The sequence below is a fragment of the Phalacrocorax aristotelis genome, chromosome 1, assembly GCF_949628215.1.
Source record: "Phalacrocorax aristotelis chromosome 1, bGulAri2.1, whole genome shotgun sequence".
In the NCBI taxonomy this organism is placed as follows: Eukaryota; Metazoa; Chordata; class Aves; order Suliformes; family Phalacrocoracidae; genus Phalacrocorax; species Phalacrocorax aristotelis.
The window spans coordinates 104,387,279-104,406,363 of record NC_134276.1 but is presented as its reverse complement, the minus strand read 5'-3'; the positions used below and the strand labels follow the sequence as shown (position 1 = coordinate 104,406,363).

Here is a 19,085-nt window from a genome sequence, read left to right as displayed (position 1 = left end):
ACTCTTTTTGCTCTGTCCCTCTAACCCTGAGAATAGGGGCAGGTTCCTTAGGCGTAACTAGGAAAGATTAAAGGACAAATAGCAACATAAGATTTGGGCTGAAAGGAACAGGGTAGTATGTTAACCTCTTTATTCCACTGATCTTCCAGTGCAGCAAAGATGATTGATACTTTTTTTCTCTCAGAAGAATTCCATTTGAGAAAAGCAATATTGTTTTGTGGCTGAGGCACTGAATTGAAAGTAAAGAACCTGCATTCTGTTTCCAACTCTGTCAGTGACACATTGTGTGATCCTGGAGGAGTTGCTTCATCCCTCTGCTCATCTCTGAAATGACATTAATAATTTTTACTTTTTTTTGTTAAAGAGCATCGAAGTCAGTGCGTGAAGACTGCTCTAAAAGAGCAAGGTATGATTATCATTACTGCTGTTGGTACATAAAACCAAAATTACTAGTGTTAAATGTAGGTACTTTACAGGCCAAGTGATGATTTTTTTTATTAGGACTTTTATGACCCATTTCTGGAACATATAATGTACTCTAAATGTGTAATTTCATGCTAGACTAAAATTGCTCCTCTGGAAGCATTCAAGTCTGCTGGATAAATAACAGCCCTTCACTAAAAGTTTTTTAAATATGTACTCGAGCAATTCCACTAAGTACACCCTCTTGGTCTGTTAAGTACCTGACATTTTTTTCAAGAGAACCTTCCTTTACTCTCATGATCTCAGTATGATAACAAATTCAAAGAAACAGTCAAAGGCTTTGATTCAGAGAATGTTCTTTTTATTAAACTTCAGAAACTCTTCTTGGTAATATTGAGGTAGTTGAAAGGATAACTTATGAGGACTCTCTGGCTGACTCAACCACTCAGAAGTATAAAGTTAGTAGTGGAGCTTCATCCTTCAGCTTTTCAAGCATATGTGCATATTTATATTTAGATGCCTTTAGGTTCAACCAGGGGCAGTTAAGTCAACACAGGGTTCTGAGCTGATGCAGAGGTAACAGGGCATTTAGCTTTAGCAATGAAAACCTGAATTTCCTTACTTTTGTCAATCTTGATCACAGCTTAATATTATAACTATTTAATGTAATTACTTTATGTTTATACTGCTTTAAAATTTCAAACAAGAAATATCTCTAACGAAGTTATAATTTACCTAGTAACATTTTCTTATTAATTACTTTTAAAAATCACTGTACTCCGAACCGCCACAGGTGTGTCAGCCCTGTATAGTATGTGGTTGTAATTTATGTTAAAGTAACCATACAAGCTTTGAAACAGGTACAGAAGCAAACTGCGTGGGCTTCACCAGGACCTGCAGAAGTACTGAATGGTGGTGTCCCTTGTCATTCCATCCATGCTTTTCTCTATCCCAAAGTTAGCTAGTAGAAAGGAGCACTCATGAAGTGTCATGTAAATGAACACTTTAATCAACTGTGGCATAGCAGCCTGCAATGCTTGAATTTGTAAGAATGCTGGTACATATTTTCATAATAAAAATATCACATCTAAAGCCACAAGATTTTCATCACCATGCCATAAATACAGTCAAAAGCATTTGTATTTTATTTAAAGAAGCAAACTATAAATGAAGGGTAGGTGGTTATATAATAATAGGCACTTCAAAAAAAAAAAAACAAAAGTAACTTTCCAGGTTTCAAACATACAAAGGAAAATTTTGGAAAAAAAGGCCAAATTAGCTGATCTTCAGGTTGGATTTTGAAAGCAGCTTGAAAACTATGTAAGTTCACTAAGTGTCTTGGAAAATCAGAGCCTTAGAATTTTATGCATGCAGGCAGCAGACCACAGCCTGAGTACCAAGCAATTTGCACCTCTGTTTTAGGCTTCAAGCCCTTGTTCTTCTATGTTAGGCCCTGGCAGACAACTTGGCTGTTTGAGCAGAATTATCTAGTGTTCCCACTTTTCCTACCACGATCCTACCATACCTACTCCCTGGACACTGGTATCTGATGGCAGGGCAAAGTTCAGTGCAGCCTTCCCCTGACAGGGTAATAACTGTCCAAGCACTGAAGCCAACTTTACAGAGGTAGAGGTAGGATTGGCTGGAGAAAAGGTATTTCTAGGAGACTAACTGCAAATACCTCATTGTCTAAAGGGACTCTTACCAGAGGACAACCCTAGTTGAAAGTTTCAGCTTCCTTCTGAAGAATAAAATTGATCAGTCTAGTCTGATCTACTACCTAGGTTCAGACCAGAAATGTTGTCTTTTCTGATTACCTTTTTGAACGTTACGGTTTTCTACTACTATGAGAGGAACAAATTCCAAGAAGCAATTGCTAAGAAAATCATATAAATTCTTAAACTCAAAAGTTTTACTTTTGTTTTTGTTATTGTTTTTTTTTTCCTTAAAAAAAATTAATGGAGGGTCAGCAAGACACAAAAGCCCTACATATGAGGGCAGAGCAGCTTAAGCTATATGCAGGAAAAGCCTGGTCTCTTTTGCAGCTTTATTATTAAAAAAACTACAAATAAGTTCCTGATATGCCACCAGTGAAACAAAGCTCATATTAATAAACATATTGCTTTCAATTCCTTTTGTTTGCAATATTGGAACTTATTCTCTTCCCACTGATGAGCAACACTTTGAATGAGGCTAAAGCACCTGCTTATTTGGGCTTCAGTGTCATTCCCTCCTGCCCTTGTGTGAGCGATGTGGTGGGTAGTGCAGCGATGGTAGGCTTGCTACATTTGTCAGTTTGTTATTGGGAAACATTAACCTTTGCCTCGTGTAAAAGTTGGACTGGGCCTTGGAAGGCGCTTCCTTGATTAGCTGCATAGTGGGTGGTGGCCGCTCTGACAGACACTCTACTACGGGTTATCTGCTATATTTAGACACCTACATCAGCATCTAGGGCCTTGTTGTTTAGGTCACTGAATATAGAGGAAGGTATCCAGTGTTAAGTACCAGCACTACTATGCCCTGTGTGCTTTCTGTCCTGGCCCAGCATTTCCTGTGACTTGCTCAGTTCATGTCTCTCTTCACTGTCACAGTCTTTATTCCAGCTGGGAGTTTGATCTTGAAGAGGGAAGAACACAAATCACATATGGATGCATAGGGTGTTCTGTCATACTTTATCTCTTCTCATGAAATCCTGGGCTTGAGAGAGGCGCTTCTGTCATATTTTGTATTACAAATCTGTTGAGATCAATGGATATTTGAAAGATACAAACATTTAGCAGAAACCTTGTTTACTCTGGAACTTTAATAATTGAACTATTGCTTCTACTGACTGCCAAGACTCTTGTTAGACACATACAAATTATTTTCAGAAGTTTAAAAGTATACTATGTTTTTAAAGGGTATGATGTATTTTTTTCATATGTATTAGATTCCAGGAGACTTCCTAGAGTACCGTGGTACTCCTATAATTAGATTTGATTGTCTATGAACTTGATAAGTCTCCTGTAATGCTACTGTGATAACTACGATCTTATATTAGATTATGTAAGACATGGATTTACAAAGTCGGAGCATCGTACTAAGGTTAGAAAAGAATAGAAAATCTCTCAGCAAATTGAGCAAAATTCAATTGCTCCCATCCACTTGACTTGAATTGTCTGGAGGAAAGAGAACTGCTTACTTTCATAGTAAAACTCAACTAGACAAGATATATCCTAGACTAGAGATCTGAAGCTGGTTGAAGAGTTCCAGCTGCACAACAAAAAGTAGCTGCAATGTGCAGCTATCACTTTTGCTTGGAATAATGTGGTTTTGTCCATCATGGAAGAGTGCACAAGGCCATGTCATGAACACGGGCCACACACAAAATATTGGCACTGAACTTTCTGGTTTTCCAGAACAGTTTAGCTGAAAATTCATAAAAAGTGATACATCACTCTCTAATTAGACCAGTGCTAAAGACTGCCTTCTAGACAAGTCCACAAGGTCAGCTGGCAAAACTGCATGCTATAAGTTTTTCTTTAAACTTCAACCTTTTCAGGAGAAAGTTTTGCTCTTTTTTTCATGGTAGAACCAAAAAGTAAATGCAAACAAATAAAGGCAAATTAAAAAATGATCTGTTTTAAACTTTTTGAACGCTTGGGCGACACCATCAACTATACGACTTCTGTGGATATGGAATGCTGTAATTCATATGGCAAGGCAAAACACACTTTGTAACGTCAGTGAAGCAAAAAAAGTCCAGAAAACTGTCCCTTTGTGTCCTCCAGCAAAGATTTTAACTTCAACGCTTCCTTCAACCTGTCTTAAAAACAGGCAGAACCGCTCAGGCTCTTTCTATTTCTTCAGGAATTGCCTTTGCATCTCATCTTCCAACATCTTTCACAGCTGGATTCCAAGTGAAAATCTAAAGAAACAGTGCATGTGTCTTGTAAAGATGTACATACCTATGTGCAGTTACAGAATAGCCTATAACAGGACCTCTTAGTCTCTACTTGCTGGGTTCTGTAGAAAGTTTGTCAATGTCACAGTGAGTTATTCAATAAAATACAAGTTAAAAAACAGATCTTGCTGAAAATCGGGCGTAGGAGGATAGACCCCACTAGCACCACTGAAAGCTGTAGCTTTCATACTAGCTTTGTGAACAAAATCAGAGATGCTGTTTACGCATATTTTGCCAGCACAGGAAAATGAGGGTGGATGACACTGACGCCTGAAATAAGCAGGATTAAAAGTAGCAACTGTTGCCATTAAATATAACTTTCTTTGGCAGGGGTGTTTTTTGCTTATGTAGCAGGTATGCTTTTATATATACTAATTTATGGATGGGCAAGATACTTCATGAAGTAACAAGCTTGGGCTGTCCTAAGGAGAAATTAAAGTATGGCTGTTGGCTTCTCAGAGAAAAAAATATGTACTACAAATGGAACTCTATTAAGACCTGTTATAATTAGTCACCTGGGTAAACTAGCAAGTCTTACAAAAAAAAAGTAGTATACAGAATTCATGGGTGAAAAGTGCTTTCTACTGGGAATTCCAGTTCTTCCTCTCTGCCACGGGAATGCCATCAGGGTAGCATGTGCAACACTTCCCATGGCCTGGCTACAGGCAGTCAAGAAAGTCATTCCAGGTGAAATGGAGAGCAGAGAAAGGCTGCTTGGATAAGCTAGGGAAAATGGAAATTTCATCGAGGGTGGATTAGAGGAATGCAGCTTTACCGAGACATAGTTCTTGGAAAGTATATGAGAGCCCTCTCTGAGTACATCTCAGGGGGAAAACAGGTAGGTCAAAGAACCACCATTTGAATGAAAATAGTGCTGGCACAAAAAAAGACTACACAAATCTGTCTTCAACAAAACCAAACTGGGAATGACAAATATGTTTCTAATCCCTGGTGAGGCTCTGGGCCAGTCTTAAAACTGAGGCAGGGGACTTCAGTTTTTCTAAGACAGAACTGAGCAAGCCTGTGAATTGCAGGATTTGCTTCTGATAACAGTGGACTGGACTTGCTGGTTTTGCAGGTTCCTCCCATTCCCATTTTGATGAGTACGGGCTAGTCCATTAACTGTTACTATTCTGTTCCTGTTTTCTTTTCTGTGGAAATATGTTAATACTGTAAATGTCTGCTGGCTAGTTGGAGTTACCCCTTTGGAACAAACAAGTTTTGCCTCTGTTTCTGCATTTGTTTTTCAGGAGTTTGCCCTGCCATCTGAAAAGGCTTCTCTGGGTGGGGACAGATATATCATTAATTCTTTGTGCTCTTGTTTATGTCAAGAATGTAGTCCGTTACACATGGGTAAAATAATTTCTCTGTGGTTTTGGCTTGCATTTTCAGGTGGGCAGCAGAGAACTGACCACAACTGTCTCTCTCTGTTTTTTTTTTTTTGCTTGTGATTGCAGTAGAGGTGTTTGTTGAATAATGAATGCATAAACCTGTTTCATGTCCTCCTGGCCAGAAATTACTCATGGACATTGTAGTACTATCTCCAAACCCGTTACTAGAAATTCCAAAATTACAAAAGAGCAAACCAAATTGTCCAGTCATCTAGTCATATAAAAACACAATAAAATTTATATTTTGAAGTAAAAACACACTCAAAATGAAAAAGTTCTTGATATAGTGCTTAATAGCATCAGACAGGACTGAAAAGAATCGTATGAACAGAATAATAGTAAACTGATTGTATCTTTTGTTGTCAGTTTATTTTGAGTGATAAAATATCAATGTAAGAAAAAATGACACTGAAAAGGAAACAATGATAGGAAGGGGTTTGAAAGTCAGCAACTGGTTCTAAGTGGGAATTAGATACTAAGTCTCAGCATGACTAGATAATTTTTAGCTCTCTATATATATCTTTTGAGTGGGAAGCTGGAATATAGAAACTGAATGCTGCTTTAATTTTTAAACTGGTTTAAACCAGCTAGATTTGCAGAAAATAAGTTGGAAGCAGAAGCGAGTTTTTTTTCTTTTGAAGTATCACTGTTCGGGGACTTTCCCCCTGGGTACTGTTCAAAATTGTTTTATTGTGACGCATTTGTTGTTTGCTGATCTCTGGTAGATACCAGAGATGCTACTTTGGCTCACCCTTGCATTCTTGGATTAGAGCACTGTGACTTCTATATTCTGTCTTGTTAAATTTATGCTGATTATTTGGGTGGCTGTATGAATGGTGCTATTGCTCATCCACATTGAAATGCGATTAAAAGCCCTTTCCTAGGGACCAGATTCATCAAGTAATGGATTGTCCTTTCCCTGGGGTCCCAAATTCTCCAAGCTCAGAGAGAACGAAACAATGTGCTGTGAAACAATTTTGCCACAGCATTTTTACATTTAAAACATGCAAAACAAGTGTCTGCTTTAATATTTCAGTGTGGAACCACGTACCATCTACAAGTACTTGCAAGGTCCATAATTAGTTATATCTGTGCGTTGGTGGACATCTGAAGCCAACTTACCCTGCCTCCTGGATAAAAATGGTTTTTATCTTTGTCTCTGAATATGTTTAGTAAAATTGAAATTTCCAGTTAAGCTAAAAAAAAAAGGTTTACAAGGTCATAAATAGGAAAAGTCTGAAGACTTGTGCTTTTCTTTTCCTAACAATGTCACTGAAGGAATATTATACTGCAGAGAACAGTCAAAGTAGGACAACAAGAAACAAAAAATAATTTACTTATATTGTGAAAGGCAATTGGATGTTCCTTAACTGGACAGTAAAGGAACTATTTTAAGTGCTTCCTTTTGCTTTAAACAGGTGGCTCAGGCATGCTATTTGGAGTTCATTTACAGTCAATTGATTCATGGCTAATAACTTAAAAATACTACACTTCCTGAAAGTATTATAGCCAAGATGTGACAGTCAACCCTGAAGCCTGAATTAAGTTGCATTCTTTTTCAGGAACAAAAAGCACTGACGTTTAACCAAAGTGTATTTTCAAGATCTTGGTTGAAATTCATATGAGGAGTCCCAGGACAGAGTGGTTTTATTTGCCATATTTATTACCTCCAGTGCGGGTTGAAAAAAAATTAAAATCTTACTGCAATAACGTTGGTATTTACGTTAGGAGGTACAGTGCTTTTGCCTTCACTGTCCCTTTTTAATCTGATTTTGTTTTTAATTGCTGTCATACTTCAACTCTCAATCTCACCTGCACCTCTTGTGGAAATTTAAAACTTTGCAAATATAGCGGATTTAAATCTCATAACATTTCTGCTGACTAAGTATGTCCCCTTCATCTACAGGAAATAGAGATGCAGAGAAACTGACTATGATCTTGAGCAACTGCTTACAGCTTGAGGCACTGCTGGGGTAGAACCCATCGTGAAATCTTGGCTGCAGTGGAGTCAGCAGTAAAACTCCTGTTGAGTCCAGCAGAATCAGCCCCAGTGTCCCAATTCACGGTCCTGTCTCATTTAGCTGGACGAAGCATTGCATCTATGAAAAAAACAGTGTTTAGTCAATAGCTTTCCATGCCTTTTCTTCTCATCTTGCAGAATTGGAGAGTAAGAGCTTGTTTGCACTCAAACTACCCTTCTGCTCAGTGCTGCAGTTTCTGCAGTGAAAACATGCTCATGTATTTTATGGGTGTGACCAATGCCTCAACTTTAGCATTCTTGTATCACTGTAGCTGGAAAAGAGGGAGGTAAGGGAGAAATCTTTCTTTGAACAGTCATTAGGGATAATTTGCAAAGTTGACAAGGAAAGTTCTGAAAATACTTATTCTTATGCAGGGAAATGTTTTTTCCCTTCCTTGAAAGTCCATCACTAGGACTATTTGGCCATATCCTGCAGTTAGGGTGAAAAAATATTCCTTAAGTATTTTCACAGGAATTAAGACAAATATTGTATCTTTCAAAATATATGGGTTTTCCTAATATTTCATTCAAAAGCAGTGTATATATATATTTTCTTCTTCTTTTCTTAAAGCCGCTGCCTCCTTGTCATGACTCTAAGGAATCTATGCAGGTGTACAAACAACACTGCAAAATAGCAGAAGAGTACCATGAGGTCAAGAAAGAAATTGCTCTGCTGGAAGAAAGAAAGTGAGTAACTTTCCCAAAGTATTTACTGATGTGTACTTTCTCTGTAAAATCCTGTTTTAAACCTGAGGGTTTCATGTGATATTTTCTGACCCTAGACCTCTGCCTGATGGTCACAGTACAACACAACAGTTAGGCCATTGGTCCATAGGATCAACAGGGACCACTAAGGACAGACTTGTCTTAGCTCTGGGCCCTCAGTTATACAGATGTCCCTTAAAACCTTCATTGACAGCCTCCAGGTCACATAACAATCTAGTTCAGCTGGTGCAAGCCCCCCTTTTCAGTTTTAGGGATATTTTTTTCAATTCAACTTTACACGTTTTAATGAAGAAAATAATGGATCCTCAGATTTAGAGTACTTGACAATATTAGTAAACATTTTTCTGTGAGGTGCATTGTCTCTACATACGTTATTAACCCTTTCTCAGCCAAAACCAGCACAATATCCAAAATGCAAAAGGCAGAGACTTTTGTCTATGGCCTGTACTCATACCCCTGTCACCTTTGCATGACTATTAAGTGGCAAAGTGCACTCTGTAACCCTTGATCCCTCTCCACAAGAAACCTGAAAAAGAAATTCAGAGAGAGGAAATAGGGTGAACAGTGGAAGTTTTTAACAGACAACCAACCCAAAGGAATAACAGCTACTGATAAGCAAACTTTCTCTTTCAAATGCTTTTTTATTTTTACATTCACACTGAAGGTGACTTCAAGCAGTGTTGCCTTCTTTGGCAAGAGTTACCTCAGTGTCTATCTCTGAGACTTTTTGCGAAAATGATGACCACACCATCATTTTCCCAAGTGCTGCTTGAGCAGAAATATTGGTAATATAGCAACACGGAGCAAAAGAGCTCTGTTGCAGAGTGGGCTTTGAGTAGAAGGTGGACCACTGTATGTGTTTCACAGCAATCTTCACACAGCTGACCATGCAGGTCAGCCAAGTTTGCATCCGTGGGAGTCTCCAGCTGCAGAAGCAGCCTGATGGGAGAGAAACTGTTGAAATCCCATAGTCTTACAAGTAAGATAGCCAAAGATCTCCTTGAATCCAGACTATGCAGGGTAAGAAAGTGAGACTTGTCTTTACTGGGGTTGATGGCTACAGCCACACTATAGTTAGTTGTTGCCTGAAGTGTCGGAACTTGTTGAGGATTTCCACTACAAATCCCCTTCCACTGTAGGACCTGCATGGCACTCAGTTGCTGACAGATTGGCATAAAAAATAAAAAAGAAGCAAAAATAACTAGAAGAGATTAACACTACAGTGTCACAGTGTTTGCATTTGATTCATCATTAATTAAACTTGGCCAATCAAAAGTAATTGGTGTTTTTAAAAAGATGCAGAGAAGATAATTAGTTCAAATAATTTTGCAACAATTTGTCAAATTTGATTGTCTAATACAAGCTGCTTACATGTGTATTTAGCAGCCAAGTGAATTCAGTGGAAACCGTGTGTATTTGTCTTCTCTGAAAATCTGGACAACAGAAAATATTAAATAGTTGTTTAAGTGCTTAATTTTAGACGTATAAACTCAAAAGCCTTAGATCGTTTTCTTTTTAGAGTCTACTAATATAAATGCATTATTATTACTGACACATCCCTGAATCAGTTATGCACATTTATGAAGTAAGCTTGGAGCCCTTGAAAACTAGACTCGCGTATATATTTTTGCATTTACTAGAATAAAAAAATTGCTATTTGAATGCTTTTTCATTTATCTATGAAATCTGTGGTACCAGCTGAATTGGAAATGGCATATACATGCACAAAATTGTTTACTTGAGCTCAAAACTATCCCAATCAACCTCTGAGGCCACAAGTCAGCCTCTCAGCAGTAGTTACCCCAAATGAATTGAGGCTTTAGGCTGGCATTTTCCTTCATTCCACTGGTGGATGTCAACTGTGGAACAATGTGAGGAAGCTTCCACCCATGCTACCTTTGCTGAACCTGTTCTGTGGATAGAAGATCTCATGCCCCACTAAACATAAATTAAAACAAGAGTGGCTGAATAGGGCAGCAAATAGAATTACATTATTATGATTCTTATGTGCCTTCTAATTACATATTTGTGGCCTAGGTAATCACATGCTGTGTAGCTGTGAAATGCCTAAACTTGACAAATATCAGTGGGGCACCTTTCACCACCTTCCAGGTCTCTTAATCTGAAGAAATGGTCCTACAAGCACTGGGATTGAAGATGCTTTATTTCCTACAGGTTGGTGCACTGTGGTAATAACAGAATTTTGAAGTTTAGAAAGCTGCAAGTGCCAACTGAAGCTTTTTTTTTTCCCTCCAGATGGGAACTATTTATGACCCCTCCCTCCAGGCAGATTCTCCATTTTGTAGTATTTTGAGGAGGTCTCCCGAAACTGCCTTTCCCTTTTGGGGTGTCTTTCTGTAGCAGTCTGTTTTTATGAAACCTTCCAGAAACTAACTGGGACTTCTTCAGTGCATGAAGTTTGGTTGAAATTGGAAGGTGGATTAAAAAGTTATTAGGACACGTATGCCTTTACAGACATGTAAGCATATACAGCCTGAACACATTAACCTTGATTTTTATATAAAACTACACAGAAAAAGAGTATAAGTGTGGAGGTGGAGGAGTAAGCAAGGAGAGAGTTTTGGTCTGGCGATCATGGATTTTTATCTAAAAATGTTCTCAACAGTTACTGTTTGAAAGTTAAAGGAAGTTTATGGGGTAGTATATGCTATTGCATTCTCAGAAGACAAGGATGCTTTGACTTTTCTAAAAAGTCTGATGAGATGCAAAGCTTTTAAAAGGCTCAACGCAGTTATAATGAAATTGAAAAGATTAATTGTTTGCAGCTTTCTGAAATTTGCCTCTGTTGCAGGTGTCTTTATCTTCTCCTACATTTGAATTTGAAAGTATGGAAATAAAGATTCCTAACTGCCTAATACATCTGCTATTGTCTATTTCTTTTAAATATTATTTTGATGAAATGGACAAAGATAGTTTCATCCCTTGTAATGGAAACAAACAATTTGCGCAGTGTTCTTCAGCGTACATTTTTACGAAAGGCAGCCAGAAGTACTGTTGGATGGTGCCCCTGCCAATGGTCTGAACTTCCTCTCCACAGATCAACTCACCTGTGGCATTGAAATGCCAAGTCCCACCTAGCCGTGTCTGCACCTGTGGTGCCTACTGGCAGTACACTGTGCACACAGAATACTGAAGACAATGATTGTTAGGAAAACAGATTGAGCAATTATTTTCGATTTGTCCTCTAGGAGGAAGAAATAATGTCAAGTTAAATTGGCATGAAAGTCCATACAGGTATTGGAGCTTTTTAGTAAAACAAAAAATGGAATAGTATTCCTCCTACTTTAAACAATTTTTGTTCTGACCTCAAAATTTCAGTGTGACCTTTCATACATGAAATAATACCTGCAGGTATATTTCCATAGGAGGCATCTTTAAGAAAGTGCAAGTTGAATAACGTTGGTTTAAAATAGTCAAAAACATTTCCTCTTTTGCAACTTATTGAAGGCTTTTAATTCTGCTTAGCTTGACCTGTCTCTCACTGTAGTGTGAGGATCAGTATGGCTGAAGTACAGAAAGGCAGTGGTGTGAAATGACAAGGGTTGCTATGATCACGGCAAGAACAGAGCCAGCTTGCCCCTTTCTCTTGTATGCAATGTAGACGGGAAGAGAATGTAGTAGGCTGGTAGTGGGAGAGAAGACAACTGTTTCACAGGTAAATGGGAAGCATGAGAGAGAAAGGGAAGTTGCAGGTTCAAAAAAGGGAACATCAAAGGACAAAGCAAATAGGAAGGGGAAAAGAACTTACTCAGGAAAAAGACAAGCAAAAGGAAGCAAGAAATTGAAAGAATTTAAAAGAACATTGGGTAGATTTTTGTGCTAATACAGATCATCATAGCTTTGATTGCTGTCTTCACTCAAACTCTTCCCATTTATGCCAGCAATATGTAGTACAAGGGACAAAATCACTCTGGAATGGGAGACATGATCGAAAAGAAAGAAGAGGGTGTGGAAGTGAGAACACACCACATTTAGGTCATAGAATGTAATTTAATTTATGTTCCAGAAACACACATGTATTTCCATAACAGATGTTTTTGGGTATCTAAGTTTGGGTGAAAGGGATGGGATGGCTGGTTATTTTGAGCACTTGTTATATTGCTATTACTAGATAATGACCCTGGATTCTGTAGTTAAATATTAGAGTTGCCATGGTTGCTACCTATATCTTATATTCTTAGCACTGGCTGGTTTTCTCTTTTTCCTCCCCCAGACAATTCTAATATAACTCTCCAGAAAATATCATTTGACCACCACCTGGTTTAGCATCACTCCTTTTCTTTGCCATGGATATGATTTCTTTTCCTTCTTTTACACATATGACAGTAGACATGCAGTGAAGATGTCTACTTAATTTTGTGGGATCCTTCCATGTGTTCTTGCATGCTCTCATGACCATAGGATGGTATCTAAGGTCTCAAGTCCAGATGGTTTCTCCACGTGCACTATTTCTGGAGTGTCTTCTCCAACACTGTTGAGACTAGTAGTCTTCAGAATTCAGACTAGTATAAACGATAAAGGCAACCTTTTATGTTAATAATTTTCCCATTCTAGACCTGGTTTTTCATCATCTCACGTGTATCCAAAATATATGTTACTTGCCAAATAGTGGAAATTACAGCTTTCCTAATTCAAAGAGAAACCTCAACTTGCCCTATTGCAGAGAGGAATGCTTATGGACCTTTTATGTGCTGGCATTCAAGAAATATTTTCATTTACATTGAAGCAGGCTGTCTGATTGGTTTAAAAATTTAATTGGTAAACTTTGAACACTCAAGGGCAGTCTCCTCAGACAGCAATTACCTTACAGGCTCTCATGATTCCTCCTGATGTGAAAGCTGTGTCAAATATGGGAAGAGTAAATCACCTTATGGCTACCAGAACACACAGACACATGTTAGCTGCGAAAAAGTGTGTAGTATCACAGGTGCATGATCCTGAATACGTTCTTCACAACAGGGGAAAGACAAGTCTGCCTCTTTGCACTGTGAAAGCTGTTTTCCTTGAGCCCAGCCTGTCTCCAAACACACTTATTTCCAGATAGATTTATCTGCTTTGTCTGACACTTTCCTTTGTATTTATTAATTGTGAATATTACTGTAAAGGAACTCTGTTCTCTGCACAGTCAGTCATTAAAGCCAGGACAAGACACGTAACTTCCCTAAGACCTTGCTGGGTTTTTCCTCCGCTCTGATATGGCATGTGGTTTATTGGTTTATGGTGCAAATCACACTGGTCTTCTCTTCCCACCTCAACCCCTCCCAGAAAAAGAACACTCAACGTGTCTCAAAGCTTCAAGTACCTCAACACCATTTTAGAAAATACCTTATCAATGCTGTTAATATTTAAACTCAGGGTAACCATTAACAGAAAACACAGATTACACAGTGCTAGATCTATTTAGGAAGCATCCATAACAAAGGCTAGATGGTGCAAGAGCTTAGTATGGTGTTCTTTAACCTCTGGAAGCTAAGTTCAAATCCTGGATTAGATCAGAAGCAAATGTTAGTTACTGTCCTCATCCTTTTGTGAGCTTCGTAAACCACACCATTCATAACATTTAGCAACTCCCTGGTACTCTAATTTTAGATCTCTGTGGCAGGCTGGCAGTATTTGCCTGAAACATCACCCTACCCTGTAAACAGGTGTCGATCCTGATGGGAAGGGAATAAGTAGGTTCTGCTGACTCAGAAGTGGGCAATTTTACTACCTCAGTGTGAGGAAACTGCTTTCTGTGAGGGAGATCCTAGAGTGTGGACTACAGCAATGAGTGTATTTTGATCTTAATGCATTTATATTTTGTTTAATAGCAAAGCTAAATCCCAAGGGAAAAAAAAAAGTTGCCTGTGCTGCTGGAGTATTACTGGAGAGCAGCATGGAAGCCATGCCTGCACATACCCTCACCTTATCGAACCAGGACTGACATTCATTAATAGAGCTGTCTGAGTTTGCATGCTGTCTGTCTGTGCCACCCCTGGCTCAAGTCCAAACAGAGTAGTTAGTACCTTCCTTTTACACATACTAAGAGTCCTCCTGAAAAGGTTTACCTGCTTTTAAGATGCTGATTGCTTCTTAGTGTGTTCACTGCATCGAACCTCCCTTTCAGAACCTCATAAGTGTGAGAAAATGAAAGAAGAATGGTTCTGAATTAATTTGTTTGGAACACTTCTGAGTCAACAGTCTCTAATTTGAAAGAGCTTAATTTAATCCTTCAGTCCAGCATGGCACCAGTAGAATAACTACAGAGAAATACTGCTGAAGCTCTCTTTTGGTCCTAAGAGACAAAAATCTTCAAAAGGAAGCCCTAAGAGATAAAAGTGATTAAAGCTGCTGGACTTGTAAAATCTCGTTGTCGCCAAGTGCATTTCTTACTCTCTACGGTGTACATGCTGATACTCCTTTGTGGCCTAGATTCCCGTTAATAGGAGCTGGAATATCGAGCTGTCTAGCAACATCAGTTCATCTTAGCCAATTTGAAAACTGGTTGATCTAGCATGGCCCAAGCAAAGAGAAATGAATCTGTTAATGGCTTGCTGCGTTTAAAATTCTTACAACTATATTGTGCCAAACATTAATAGCATTCTGCTGAACAGAAATATGCACTTGATATTTTCTCTTGAAGGCCTGGTGAAAGGTATGAGAAGAGGCTTTGCTGCAGCATAGCTGCTATGCACTACCTCAGCGGTATAAAACAAAGCCAACATTTCTAGCTACAGGGGGGTTTCTATATCCTGCAACTTTTGGATGGCTTAAAATTGCCGTAATGGCTGCTAACTCTTCCCGTCTTCTTCTTTTTTTTTTTTTTTTTTTGTTATGGGAAAAACAGTTGGGAGAAATGAGCGTGCCAAATCTAACTTGTGACTCCTTGAACTGCATTAATTGTGACTGTAAGCAGTCACCTAAACCATGGGCAAACTGTGCTATCACTGAAAGCTGTAATAAAGACAGAGGAAGATCAAACCGATCATAAATTAAGGTCAGATAGAAGTGTTTTAGAAACCCAGGTGTTTACAGTTTTGCTGCTGTAAATGGTAGTTTTGCAGCTCTAAGTAATGTAAGCGATCAGCAAATACTGAAATGTTAGCATTTCATGAATGCTCTGACCTGTGGTGGTAGAATTACTAATCTGTAGGAATTTCCTGTCTGCAAGCACTGGTCTAGCTTGACAGAGGGCTCCTTTAAAGACTGCAACAAAAGCTGTCCGCTTTGAAGGCATTACATCTTCCCACTGGTGATCTACAAGCATTGTTTTGACATGACTGAGAAATAAAGTCACAGGGCTATGAACAGTTAAAGATTAACTAATCTCTGAGATAGAATGATCAAAAGAACTAAGAACCTTTCAGAAGAGACTTCCTGTAGCAGGGGTGAATAAATGATTTGACCTAAAGGGAAAAGAAACCCAGAGGCCCCGCTAGCCTGCTGGGTAACTAAGTGGAGAGCGATTAGATACCCCATGAGTTACTCATGCCTTCAGTGTGTTTTAAGGCCTCTTTTATCTTAAATTCTGCTGAGGTAATTTCAGTTGATACTCTACAGGAGACTCCAGCTCCTGGCGAGCTCTGGGAATACAGGGCACTGTGTGACTCCTTCCAGAAAGAAGCAACAGCTTCAGTCCTCCTGTGTCTGCTCTTAAAAAGACCAGGAGGGGTCAGGTTTGCAGCTCTATCGCTCTTCCTCAGCAGTAGGGCTAAGGTCTGAGCATAAACACATTTCACAAACAATATATGTAGTTCAGATGCGTGTGCCTAATATTTACTAGAATATTTTTCTTTGTAGCAGAGAAAAGGAAACCAGGTGTACTTCGCAGAATTTACTGATAAAGTTAACCAACCAACCAAAAAAAACCCTTGTTCGCTTTCAAATATATTTGGTATTGAGAGAAAAATAAATTGTTATTCTTCAGGCAAAATATTAGCATGCAGTCCGCAGGAACTTGATTCTCCCCTGTGAACTGCATGTTCAGCTCTTACTGAAGTCAGAGATGCTTGAAGTTCCTCAGTATTTCGCAGGTTTGGTCACTGAACAGCAAGCCTATCAGAGATCCTGCCAGCTTCATCTTTTAAAGGGAAAAGGAGGACTCTGACAAATCAATTGTCCAGGCTTCTGTTTCACAAGAGCTCAAGGAATACCACGTTAACAATCTATAGTCTGGCTTTAACCTAACACACGACGAGAAATTTTTGCATACTGCCGTTTTTAATCTTTGGGTTTTTTTCATAATCGTCAGAAAGGAGCTGATTGCCAGGCTGGAACAAGTGGAAAAAGAAAGCATGGATGCTGCTCAGCTGGCTAAGGAGTACGCAGAACTGACAGAGGAGAACCGAACACTGAAGCTGGCCCAGACGCAGTGTGTAGAGCAACTGGAAAAGCTCAGAATACAGTACCAAAAAAGACAGGGGTCCTCATAACTCTCAACTGGCTTATGTGAGGCAGTTAATACAGGATTGGTCCTGTGCTGGAAAGAGATTTTAAAATAAAGGTCTGTTTAATATGTTATAATACTTTACTACAGATACAGAGTATGTAGAAGTCTATATTTGATTTAATGCTTGCCAGCCAGTAGCTTAATATAATGGATATTTCGTCCATTATATAATGGATATTTTATTTCAAGTAACATAATTGAAGTTAATCTATCCCCATTATATGTTCTAGTAGATCATGTTTCTTTTCTAAACATATTTCTTCCAATTTAAGGAGATATGGACACACTAGAAAATGATATAAATAGTCTCTGTGTTGGGAATTTGGACCATACTAAGGCATACAGCAGGGACAATGTTAATATATGGAATACATGTATGTTAATTTTAGTTTGGTGAAGATTTTTAAAAATTATTTTCCTCATGCCTAAAGTGTTTGGAAGTTATCTTAAAACGGATCTCCTCATGGGTGAAAACTATGCTTTATTATCCCATGTCAACTGTACATTGCGGTATAAAATCTGATAAACTGCACGCTAAAAATTGAAGTAACGTAGTTATTTTTTAACAAACAAGTGTACTGCCAGTAAAAATGTGCAAGTTATGAAATTAAAAGGAAACAGATGAAATCAAACTTTCCTTCCTCAAGCATAAATATAGCTTGAGAGTCTTTTTATTGTATTTTTTTGGCATGCAAGAAATGAAAAAGTAATATATGAATACTACCGTCACGGTTTCAACTGAGAATATGTTAGTAAAAGTACTGTGAGGATATTTTGTTCTTATTTTCCGGTCTCTTTTGAAACTTAAGTGGCTGTAAGTAGGGACAGGAGTTCCGTGATATACAAATAACGTAGAAGTAAAATGTTAATTTTACTTGCTCTATTTATCCCTGTATTTTCCTAGGTCAACTGAAAATTCTTTGTTATACTTCCATTTCTATTCATACAGTATTTTTTTCATTAAAAGCGGATATAGAAAAGCCATTTTATGTTCTGAATTTTCTTAAATCCCCCTGTATTTTTAACACTGCTTGACCGATGCAGCTTGTTACAGCTTCGTGAGGTTGGAATTCAACTTGGTGTGTCATTAGTACTGAAACGCGTCTTAGTAATTGAAAACTATGAGCTTACGATTTCCAGCAGAACTGTAGCTGTGATTGTTATCACTAATCTATTACAAAAATGGGATTTTATGTTAGTCAGAACAATTCCTGGGGAAATCTTTCAGCGCCAAAATGTTCCCCAGTAATTCCAGCAGCAAAAGGGACAAAATAATACAAGCTGCTCCTTAATATCTCTGTGCTAACTACCTACAGTATTCCCTGCAGCACAGGCGTGAAGACAGGCTCTGCATTACTACAAGCACCTGACGCTGCAGTATGAGGAGGCAGCAGGAGAGGACAGCCTTGTCTCCACTTCTCCTAAGCTGCCAGGGCAGGGGCAGCATCCGTGCCCAGCACCGCTTGCTCCCTTAACGTGGCCACTGCAGAGGCATGAAGGGAAATCACCACTCTGAGGCATGTGCTTTCTGCTGGGATGCTCCATGGGCAGTGTAACACTGTATTTGTTCCTCTTTCAGAGCACATTGTTAGCTGAGTGTCCAATTTTCACTATATCTTGTGAAAGTTAGAGAGAAAAAAAGCCATAATGAATAAAAAACACTTGGGACATCAAGTCTGGGAGCGCTGGAAGAGCCTTGTCCAAATTTTGTGCTGATGACAAACATACCCTGTACAGATTTCAGGGTTTTGCTTTGAGCACATGATGCTGCAGAATCTGGGATATATTATTTTTGTCTGTATTAATGTGCTTTGAACAACAAGATTGTAATTTTCAAAATCAGTTTGTTGATTTAGTCACAGATTTTTCTGTCTAGCTTTGAAAATATCAGCCAGTCTATTTGGTGATGTCAGTGAATTATTGGAAACTGCACAAAGTACATAAAATTATTTCATTAGCAGACTGGCTTTGGATGCAGACGGATCAGACAGCAGAACTTTACTTACAGATAACTTTGATGCCCTTGAAATTTTCTATTTAACTGCAGCCATTATATTTTAGATGTCAGAATAATATCAGATCATACTCTTTGAGAAAAACCTGAGGGAGAGCCAGTCATGTGAAGGAGGGAAG

The 19,085-nt window shown here is 38.5% G+C and overlaps 1 protein-coding gene across 5 annotated transcripts in view; it reads left to right on the top strand.

Annotated features, from left to right (window-relative positions):
* The window catches only part of MAP3K7CL (MAP3K7 C-terminal like), a 38,801-nt gene extending 20,865 nt beyond the window's left edge, over positions 1-17,936 (top strand). For 3 of the 5 annotated variants that reach the window (XM_075101241.1, XM_075101236.1, XM_075101231.1), the window contains 2 exons: positions 8,349-8,464; positions 16,755-17,936. In XM_075101241.1, the coding sequence (XP_074957342.1) occupies positions 8,349-8,464; positions 16,755-16,935 (297 nt within the window). In that variant the 3' untranslated portion in view covers positions 16,936-17,936. Of the gene's footprint in view, positions 1-7,663; positions 7,925-8,348; positions 8,465-16,754 lie in introns of all 5 variants that reach the window. The other 2 variants (XM_075101249.1, XM_075101258.1) reach the window with 1 other exon arrangement.
* Positions 17,937-19,085: the final 1,149 nt, after the last annotated feature.